This window comes from Trachymyrmex cornetzi, unplaced genomic scaffold, assembly GCF_001594075.2.
Source record: "Trachymyrmex cornetzi isolate Tcor2-1 unplaced genomic scaffold, Tcor1.1 scaffold392, whole genome shotgun sequence".
Lineage (NCBI taxonomy): Eukaryota > Metazoa > Arthropoda > Insecta > Hymenoptera > Formicidae > Trachymyrmex > Trachymyrmex cornetzi.
In genome coordinates this window covers 467,212-479,204 of record NW_017298663.1, presented here as the reverse complement: position 1 = coordinate 479,204, position 11,993 = coordinate 467,212, and the positions used below count along the sequence as shown (strand labels likewise).

General features: G+C 28.3%; 1 protein-coding gene across 2 annotated transcripts; it reads right to left on the bottom strand.

Annotated features, from left to right (window-relative positions):
• Window positions 1-1,575: 1,575 nt before the first annotated feature.
• Window positions 1,576-7,113, bottom strand: mus201 (rad2 superfamily protein mus201). 2 transcript variants are annotated; one of them, XM_018512011.1, is made up of 10 exons: window positions 6,827-7,107; window positions 6,535-6,757; window positions 6,211-6,386; window positions 5,536-5,961; window positions 4,869-5,085; window positions 3,538-4,778; window positions 3,352-3,450; window positions 3,045-3,258; window positions 2,703-2,939; window positions 1,576-2,614 (listed from the first exon to the last, which is right to left on the bottom strand). In XM_018512011.1, exons 2-10 carry the CDS (start codon window positions 6,620-6,622, stop codon window positions 1,953-1,955), a joined length of 3,360 nt encoding a protein of 1,119 aa, XP_018367513.1. In that variant the 5' UTR covers window positions 6,623-6,757; window positions 6,827-7,107; the 3' UTR covers window positions 1,576-1,952. The 2 variants fall into 2 exon arrangements, with proteins under 2 accessions (XP_018367513.1, XP_018367514.1); XM_018512012.1 differs by lacking the exon at window positions 1,576-2,614 and having other exon boundaries at window positions 2,756-2,893; window positions 6,827-7,113.
• Between the last annotated feature and the right edge of the window lie 4,880 nt (window positions 7,114-11,993).

The window sequence follows — 11,993 nt, the reverse complement described above, 5'->3', positions numbered from 1 at the left end:
TAACTGTAATGAAATAGAAAGACATAGATATAATTCTATCTCTTTCTATTTCATTGCAGTTACTAGGCTGATTAAAGTAAACCGACGATGGTGAAAGTGGCCCTAACTCGATCAGCAATGTAACAATGTCTTATATCAACTTTAACAGCCCTTGTACAATAAGCCACAAGTCAGAACGTCAGAAGTCTTAGGGCTATCGCACATGAAATGCATAACAGAGCATAAGCATAACATAAGACTGCTGGACCAATGAGCATCTAGCATAATGTCGCCATATTGATTTACATAAGATGCTCATTGGTTTAGCGGGCTTATGTTATGCTTATGCTATGTTATGCATTTCATGTGCGAAAGCCCTTAACCAGTCTTAACCAAGTCATTCAAGTTGGCCATTGGCCAACTTCACCGATTATGACTTAAGATCGCTTAGAACTTCTGACTTGCGGTTTATTATAGAAGGTCTATAACACTTAATACAATCGACAATGTAAAAAAGTCAATAATGTAATGTAAATGTGCAATGTAATGTAAATATTGTTTAATCAACAATGCAATTTTACATTGTAGCAGAACTAATCCTAAGCGTTTTGCACCAATTGTAGTTGACGCGGAACCTTAGAACATATATAAATATGTTCTTATCGCGGAACGCTTGTGATTGGTTCTGCTCTCGTTCCGCATTACGCTATTTTGCTGCACGGGTAAGCACCCTTAAAAGTAATCCTCAATCGTCAATCACAATCGCCAATCGCTAGTGTGATTACGGCTTTAGGGCCACTTTCACCAAGCTCAGTTAACTTAACCAGCCTATTTAGGGGCTTTGTACAATAAAAGGGACAGGGAACAGAGAATAAGAATTTCAACCTATCAGAAATTATGTATTGTGGAATACACACTGTGTAGGAGCCCTAGTGGATTAACACTGTATTACATATACACGACGAATTATGGGGTTAATTCTATCTCTTTCTATTTCATTGCAGTTACTAGGCTGATTAAAGTAAACCGACGATGGTGAGAGTGGCCCTAACTCAATCAGCAATGTAACAATGTCTTATATCAACTTTAACAGCCCTTGTACAATAAGCCACAAGTCAGAACGTCAGAAGTCTTAACCAAGTCATTCAAGTTGGCCTTTGGCCAACTTCACCGATTATGACTTAAGATCGCTTAGAACTTCTGACTTGCGGTTTATTGTAGAAGGCCTAATAACACTTAATACAATCGACAATGTAAAAAAGTTAATAATGTAATGTAAATGTTTAATCAACAATGTAATTTTACATTGTAGCAGAACTAATCCCAAGCGTTTTGCACCAATTGTAGTTGGCGCGGAACCTTAGAACATATATAAATATGTTCTTAGCGCGGAACGCTTGTGATTGGTTCTGCTCTCGTTCCGCATTACGCTATTTTGCTGCACGGGTAAGCACCCTTAGGGGCTTTGTACAATAAAAGGGACAGGGAACAGAGAATAAGAATTTCAACCTATCAGAAATCATGTATTGTGGAATATATACTGTGTAGGAGCCCTAGCGGTTTCGCAATACAAAAATTGTACGTATTTTAGTCGGTAATACAGGACTTTAGGATCCCCTTAAAGTGTGTTATTCATTTGGCGGCACAAGTTGACAAAAGTGTCTTTCTATTTTTATTATTCTCTGAATGTCAAACAAGATAGAATAACGTTTGTGTCAACTTGGATAAAAAACGGAAAGCACCCATAATCATTAAATTATAGAGAAAAATTTACAAGATTCTTAGCCTATATTGCTACGCCATTATTATAGAGCTTATGTGGATAAATATTTTACATTTACAATGGTGAGACACGCGCGCATGTATACACACAAGTGGACGCTCGCACAACATACTACTTAACACCTTTCAAAAAAGCGTGTAATACAATCTGATAAAAATGCGTATTTTTCCATCTCTTTTATCAAATAAATCTAGTTGCTATCACTTTCCGATAGTTCTGCCTGTTCCTTGACTTTTCGTATTTTGTATTTTACCTTTCTTGTTTTGCTTAAGCCTTGTTTTGATTTCCTAAATATTTCTATAGCGTGCAATTTTCTTTCTAATGCGCTTTTCTTATCTTTCTCTCGTTGCGGTATATATTCGTTGTTGTATTTCTCTTTATCAATGACTTTAGTAGGTCTTTTTCTCTCATGGATAGCATTTTTAATCATATCAGTCGGTGTCTCAAGTTCAGTAAATTCAAATTCTGAATTCTTTTCTTTATTCGATTTTTGGACAGCATCATCTTTTTTACTTTTCTTAAGTTGAGGTTTGTCATTTATGTTGCTATCCGTCTCTACATCGTCACTATTCAGTCTGTGTAAAGCTTTCTGTACTCTCTTACTTAAGCTTGATTCAATCGAGCACGGAGACGGTTTCAAGTACATATCTAACAACTTTTGATTCTTGTTTTCTTTCATTCTTCTCAATACCGGTATCATTGTATTATCGAATTTGCCCTTTGTCCATCCAAATTTCTGCCTAGTATAGTCACAGAGGAACACAACGTTCGGCTTATCCCAGGTAAAAGTTTCTTTCGACTCGTCAACCGTAGGAAAAAGATACGCTTGGACGACTGCTTGATTTGGGAAATCTGTCAAGTAATCAGTCATGTTACTCATAATGACTTATTCCACTTAGTTTTACTTATCCTTATCAGTCTAGATGAAATTACCGCTTACCTTTGTTCAATTTCAGGCTTCGCAATTTATTGCGTAAGCCTGTTTTCCCAGGAGCAGCAAACATTCCCTTCTTTATCCACGAACAAAAATTATGTAACCCATGTAATACGTTATGTTCATCGGCAGGAAACGCGGCTAATATTTCTAGCGCAGTAACTGGCCCAACACCAACCACTCCCGTGGTATAATCACTACCAACCAAAAGGGCCAATTGTATCAATTGATTGCGGTTAAGTTCTGTGATATATAATTATTTTGTTGTTAGATCTATAATAATATATATATTAATATTATATTATTGCTACTTTAGCTTAAGATAACAATGAATCTACCAGTACTTACTAAAATTATGTTGAATATCACAGGCACGAAATCGCAACATTCTTTTGTTGTGATTGAAAAAATTCTTGTATACGCATTGACCTCCAAAAAGCCAGATATCGGAATCATCTGTAATTGTGCCGTCGGTTAGTTTAATCTGTTCCAAATATGCACACTGTGCTTCCGCTTCCATGGGAGCTATTATGTATGGTATTCCGAATAAACGTAATAGATCCTATAAACAAATGTAATATAACGTATACAACACACACACAACGAATATATTATAACCAAACACACATAGCAGCCTATACACTTTCGAGTATACCTGTGCATCAGTTTTTATTTGCTCAGAAATATTGGTAGCTTGTCTCTCGAATTTGCCAATGTCTCTCGCAAGTTCTTCCTGCTGATCTTCTAATTGTCCCTGTAATTACATAATCGTATCAGATAAGTAAATACAAATGCAATAAAATTATTGTCCACCTGTGTATAGAAATAATATTAAGCTTACTTTCAATTCTATCAAATCTTCTTCATTAGTAGGTAATACTTGTGGTTTTTTCTGTATACATTCGTCTAAAGGATTAACTTGAGTAGGCGTATCCATACTATGCTCGATCGACTTACTCGAGTTTTCGCTGTCACATATTATGTCTTCATCATCCACTATATTCTTGCTCAATTCAATATTTTCTGGTAACTTAGTTTTTGTTTTTTCCCTGATCGATTCTTCATATATAGTATCTAAGATAAGAGTATTTTCACTACTATTTTCAGAAATTAATTGTGTTTGCTGTTCTCCATTTACCATATCAACAAATTGTTCTTGCTCCGGATTCACTGGTATAACTTTCTCTTTATTCACTTTCCTAAATATATCGGTAAATATATCATCTTCTAATTTCTTATCAATTTTAAAAGTTATCTCGATATCTTTTTTGTTCGTAGTATTTCTTGAAATATTCATATCATGTATCGGAACATCTTGAATTTCAACGAAATCGTCGGAATCGGATTCAGATGTATCTATTCGTATTACATTGTTAGATTTTGGGGCAAGAGAATGTTTGTTAGATATTATTCCTTTGTCCAAACTTGAAACATCAGATGTAATACTTGAAGTCTTGATATTATTCTCCAATGGTTTAACTTGAGTGAGATTATCCGATTCTGGACTACTTGAAATTAATTCATCGGCCAAATTCTCTTTAGGTATGCATGCATCTTTCATACTTTGTGATTCTACGGATTTCAAAACTTGCTTACAATTTTCAGGAAATGTTGATACCGATTTATCATCTAGCTTTGCTAATTCTATGCAAATGTCTCTTTTTGCGGTATCTTCAATGTTTTTGCTTACCGTCTTGCGACTTTCATCCTTATTACGTTTAATAAGTTGCATAATTTGATTCTGAGACAAATCGCTATATTCTAACATGTACATTAATGCAGGATTTATCATATTTTTCTCCAATAATGTCAATGATTCGTTTGTATCATTTTCAGATTCCCACTCACTATCAAATGTGTATTCATTTATGTTTTCTGCAATGGGTAGAGGATCATCATAGATTAATACATTGTTCTCACTATCGGAATCGTTTAATTCATACTCATTAATATTTTCTACGATTGGCATAGGATTACTTGGGCCAGCAACAGGTTCAATTTCTTCATTTACATTCTGTAACGTATAACTTTCGTTCGCCTCTGTTTCGTTTGCAACAGATTTTTTTGCTAACGCGTTTTTGTCTGCATGAAATAATGTAAAATTCATTATTAAATTGATCACGATGTATCACAAGAAACAATTAATGATATTTCAACATTTATTGCACATACCACTGATATAAATCAATCTGGTTGTGCTATCCATGGCTACTCGAAAAGCTGCGTCTCTACTCTTTGTATCAACACCTTGTTCAGTCAGTAATTTGTCCAACTCTTCCAATGTAAGTGTCTTTCCACCCATTTCCTTTTCAGCGGATTCTAAAGATGCTTGCACATGTCTACGTTTAAGCAAACGTTTCAACTGGAAGCCTGAGAACTCTTGTGATTCCTACATCGAACATGATATACATATGTATTCACACGCACAACATACATATATATAGATGTATACAGGGTGTCCCACAATTCGTGATCAAAATTTTAACATATTCCTGACTTAAAAATAAGACAAAAATCCTAATACTAAAGTGTCGAAATGCTATAATAATTTTTAAATTAATTAGTTATATATATTTTTTTTAATTATTTTTAATATCCTGTAATATTTTTATGTTATGTACACGTCGCATATGTAATTATTTTCTATATTTAAACATAATTAGTGAAATATTTCAACATTATTGTATACGTTATTCAATTTCACATGGGATGAACATTTTGGCATTAGGATTTTTGTCTTATTTTTAAGTCAGGAATATGTTATTAAAATTTCGGTCACGAATTGTGGGATACTCTGCATATATATAGTGTTTAGGTATTGTTTTACATTTGTACATACTTGAGGCATTTCATATAAACGACCCCAGGAATTTTGTTTTCTCGTTTCTTTAAGATCAGTGAGTATGTCGTAACGAACATCTGCAGGTAATGCTTTAAATTCATTACTGGTTACGTCAACATTATGTATGTTTCCCATCCATTTGGATTGCTTTCGTGGACTTAGTTCGACAGGGGAATCGGAATCGTCTTGATCGTCATCAACATAACTCTGCAAGTTGTTAACGCTAGGCATATCAGGTAGAGCAAACATATCTTCGTTGGTTTGTGTATTTATCGTTATTTGTATCGCTTCACTATTTTGATCCTTGGAATCTTTGTTAAGAACAGTTTTTACAACGCTATGCTTTATCAAGTTGTTTATCAAATCCGCCTTCATTTTCTGCGCCTTACTCATGGCAATAGATTTCTGCTTCCTGCGCGAGGCCTGCAAACACAAAAGAATGAGAAGGCTCTTTTCTCACTACCTGGTTCCCACGGTGAGCTAATTAAGTACGAACAATATTATAATCAAGATAGAAGAACAGTTTAGTTTGTACGTAAATGCATAGTGCAAAAGTTTAAAATTTCATATAATGAATCATATCTTCTTTGCATTAAATACATGAGTTAGAGATCATTAATTATTTGTTAATTTGTAATCAATCGAAAAGGATATAATCTATTGCGCATTTACAATTGTATTTTTCTTGAGCATGGGTACTCCTCCATCAAACACAAAAACGGGCTTAATTTTATAATACAGAAGTTTGCATATCCTAGTGAATAATCCAAGCAAATGGGCATTGGGTCTAGAAGCGCCATGACGATCTTGATATCCTTGCAACACTTGGTATATCCATATCGATATATCTGTAAGAGATACATCATCATAAAGTTTGCCATTTTATATTATAATATACTCAAAATATAATTAATATAATTAAAATTATATTTAAGCTTTTGTGATAAGATTTATCACACACACATTAGATATATATATATATATATCGATACTCACCGATTGCCAAGACCTTGCCCTCGAGGCTTTCTAAGGATACCGGTTTTCCGGATGCTTCGAGCAACTTCCACAAGCCGTGTACTCCCATTGTGTCATAGATTGCGATGATAGGGAAACATACACATGCATGTCACACTAAAAGATATGCGAATGTTTTCCTGATATATTTTTCTTCCATTATTTAAAAAAATTTCAACTGTTATCAACAACTTCAATTATTAACCTAAAAATACGCGGTTAACTCATTACTCATAAAACTCGTACATATCACGACATGTATGTACAGACTTACATGATTAATGTCATCCACAAGAGTATAGAAATTCACACACGTGTGAAAGCACGCGTTTAATATTTTAGCGTTTGCAGGCGTCCAGTGGAGGCGACTCAAGTCGGTGAACGCCGAACCAGCCGAATGGTTCATGTAGTTCGCACTGTTCGCAGTCAGCTGCAATCAGCTGACGAAGAAAGCAAATAACAAACACTCATTAGTCGCGCAGTGGCAGTGGCACGCACTATGCAGTACGCATTACAGCACTACGCAGTCAGCTGCACTTGATTCAACTTGAAATGGTCTTACCGCGGTATTTGCGCCTATTTTTTTTTCTTTTTGCACTAGAGACCCGAATAATTTACATAAAAAAAAAAAAAATATCTCTCTGTTAACGATCGGAGGACGATCGTAATGGCGAAAAAATGCATACGTTATTTATTAACGTTTTCGAATACAGTGGGTTATTTGAATCCAACCCAGTTCGGTTAATCCATGTTTGGATACCCGAAAGTATCGTACCATAACCTCGTCCAATCAGAAATCAAAGTAAAGCATGTGACGTCATCGATCCAACCCGGGTTAGGTTAAAACTTCAAACTCACTGCACTCGAAAACGCTAGATATATATGATACGCGACACGTATCAGACGTATGTATTTATAATCTTCTATATTACGCGACGCATTCGAGCGTTTTAAAGTCAGCTAATTCAAGTTAATTATGCGTCGTTGTTTCGCATCTTATTTATTCCTTAGAGGCAACGATAATAATTAGAATCGCGCAATAATTACAATAGTAGATCGTATCGAGATCACGCTCGCGGTATAATTTCATGCTGGTATCTTCACACCTCTATAGAAAGAAGGAGCGTGGGAATCTCGGGTTTTGTAAAAACTTGGTTTGCGACGCGAACGGCGCGCGTATCATATCACACGTACGAGAAGATATAAGACGTTATATACGATAAGAAATTACGTTCGTCGAAACAAGCCAAAAGGAGCAAAAATAGAAAAAAGAATAGACATGTCGCGCCCATGTATAGCACGTTGCACAAGTCAATAATTAGAGAGCGTCATTTAGCATGATTTAGTGATTTTATTCCTTACACATCTACCTATGTATACTTATTATGTTGCGGCGGCGTACGTGGTGTTTAACGCATAGATATATATTTAATTTCTATACATCGGATGAAAACTTCTTTTTGTTTATTATTATAGTTGAATATTATCAATACATATACTTGCGTTATTTCGGAATTGTTTACGTGTTGATCTGCATAAAAAAAAAATATATATATATATATATATATATATATATATATATTATATAATATAATATCTCTCTCTCTATTTATAATAATCTATATATATATATATTATATAATATAATATCTCTCTCTCTATTTATAATAATCTATATATATATATATTATATAATATAATATCTCTCTCTCTATTTATAATAATCTATATATATATATATTATATAATATAATATCTCTCTCTCTATTTATAATAATCTATATATATATATATTATATAATATAATATCTCTCTCTCTATTTATAATAATCTATATATATATATATTATATAATATAATATCTCTCTCTCTATTTATAATAATCTATATATATATATATTATATAATATAATATCTCTCTCTCTATTTATAATAATCTATATATATATATATTATATAATATAATATCTCTCTCTCTATTTATAATAATCTATATATATATATATTATATAATATAATATCTCTCTCTCTATTTATAATAATCTATATATATATATATTATATAATATAATATCTCTCTCTCTATTTATAATAATCTATATATATATATATTATATAATATAATATCTCTCTCTCTATTTATAATAATCTATATATATATATATTATATAATATAATATCTCTCTCTCTATTTATAATAATCTATATATATATATATTATATAATATAATATCTCTCTCTCTATTTATAATAATCTATATATATATATATTATATAATATAATATCTCTCTCTCTATTTATAATAATCTATATATATATATATTATATAATATAATATCTCTCTCTCTATTTATAATAATCTATATATATATATATTATATAATATAATATCTCTCTCTCTATTTATAATAATCTATATATATATATATTATATAATATAATATCTCTCTCTCTATTTATAATAATCTATATATATATATATTATATAATATAATATCTCTCTCTCTATTTATAATAATCTATATATATATATATTATATAATATAATATCTCTCTCTCTATTTATAATAATCTATATATATATATATTATATAATATAATATCTCTCTCTCTATTTATAATAATCTATATATATATATATTATATAATATAATATCTCTCTCTCTATTTATAATAATCTATATATATATATATTATATAATATAATATCTCTCTCTCTATTTATAATAATCTATATATATATATATTATATAATATAATATCTCTCTCTCTATTTATAATAATCTATATATATATATATTATATAATATAATATCTCTCTCTCTATTTATAATAATCTATATATATATATATTATATAATATAATATCTCTCTCTCTATTTATAATAATCTATATATATATATATTATATAATATAATATCTCTCTCTCTATTTATAATAATCTATATATATATATATTATATAATATAATATCTCTCTCTCTATTTATAATAATCTATATATATATATATTATATAATATAATATCTCTCTCTCTATTTATAATAATCTATATATATATATATTATATAATATAATATCTCTCTCTCTATTTATAATAATCTATATATATATATATTATATAATATAATATCTCTCTCTCTATTTATAATAATCTATATATATATATATTATATAATATAATATCTCTCTCTCTATTTATAATAATCTATATATATATATATTATATAATATAATATCTCTCTCTCTATTTATAATAATCTATATATATATATATTATATAATATAATATCTCTCTCTCTATTTATAATAATCTATATATATATATATTATATAATATAATATCTCTCTCTCTATTTATAATAATCTATATATATATATATTATATAATATAATATCTCTCTCTCTATTTATAATAATCTATATATATATATATTATATAATATAATATCTCTCTCTCTATTTATAATAATCTATATATATATATATTATATAATATAATATCTCTCTCTCTATTTATAATAATCTATATATATATATATTATATAATATAATATCTCTCTCTCTATTTATAATAATCTATATATATATATATTATATAATATAATATCTCTCTCTCTATTTATAATAATCTATATATATATATATTATATAATATAATATCTCTCTCTCTATTTATAATAATCTATATATATATATATTATATAATATAATATCTCTCTCTCTATTTATAATAATCTATATATATATATATTATATAATATAATATCTCTCTCTCTATTTATAATAATCTATATATATATATATTATATAATATAATATCTCTCTCTCTATTTATAATAATCTATATATATATATATTATATAATATAATATCTCTCTCTCTATTTATAATAATCTATATATATATATATTATATAATATAATATCTCTCTCTCTATTTATAATAATCTATATATATATATATTATATAATATAATATCTCTCTCTCTATTTATAATAATCTATATATATATATATTATATAATATAATATCTCTCTCTCTATTTATAATAATCTATATATATATATATTATATAATATAATATCTCTCTCTCTATTTATAATAATCTATATATATATATATTATATAATATAATATCTCTCTCTCTATTTATAATAATCTATATATATATATATTATATAATATAATATCTCTCTCTCTATTTATAATAATCTATATATATATATATTATATAATATAATATCTCTCTCTCTATTTATAATAATCTATATATATATATATTATATAATATAATATCTCTCTCTCTATTTATAATAATCTATATATATATATATTATATAATATAATATCTCTCTCTCTATTTATAATAATCTATATATATATATATTATATAATATAATATCTCTCTCTCTATTTATAATAATCTATATATATATATATTATATAATATAATATCTCTCTCTCTATTTATAATAATCTATATATATATATATTATATAATATAATATCTCTCTCTCTATTTATAATAATCTATATATATATATATTATATAATATAATATCTCTCTCTCTATTTATAATAATCTATATATATATATATTATATAATATAATATCTCTCTCTCTATTTATAATAATCTATATATATATATATTATATAATATAATATCTCTCTCTCTATTTATAATAATCTATATATATATATATTATATAATATAATATCTCTCTCTCTATTTATAATAATCTATATATATATATATTATATAATATAATATCTCTCTCTCTATTTATAATAATCTATATATATATATATTATATAATATAATATCTCTCTCTCTATTTATAATAATCTATATATATATATATTATATAATATACATATATATATACAGAGAGAGAGAGAGAGAGAGACTTTTTGTTTCTCGATGACTTTAAATTATCTTCCCCTTCATTTTGCAATTCAGCGGACTGCTATAACAATCAGCCGATCAGGCAGAGAGGAAGAGTCAGAGTCGAGACACGCAACGATACAAATTAAATAGAAAGCAGCTGAAATGACATCAGGCGAATCTATTCGAATGGGAAAGTCGTATTTATCGCGAGCTGGAAAAATGTTGAAAATTATATCAGCAAATCAGCCATCAAGTAAGTGTAAAGAGCCACGAGAACGATAGGAAATTATGCGCAAAATAGAGTAACAATAATTAATCGCACGTAAAATGAAAGATTGTACTAGCAAAATTCTTGACCGCGCTAATATAAATATAAATATCTCGAAAAATAAAAAGTTAAAGAATTAATTATATAATATTTTCCGTAAATATATCGACAATTTTGTCAAGTTTTCATGTGAAAACGCAATCTGTTGTCTAAATTAAGCGATCGCGTCAATTTCAGTTTAAATTGAGATCAAATTTTTTTTATCTATCCCCCCCCCCC

Bases quoted from the DNA above. Each gene is read 5' to 3' on its own strand.
- mus201 (XM_018512011.1), bottom strand. From the start codon at position 6,622: ATGGGAGTACACGGCTTGTGGAAGTTGCTCGAAGCATCCGGAAAACCG. The intron at 5,086-5,535 runs GTATGTACAAAT...TGTTCGATGTAG, and splicing joins GTTTATATGAAATGCCTCAA to GAATCACAAGAGTTCTCAGG. The intron at 2,940-3,044 runs GTAAGTACTGGT...TATATATCACAG, and splicing joins TGATATTCAACATAATTTTA to AACTTAACCGCAATCAATTG.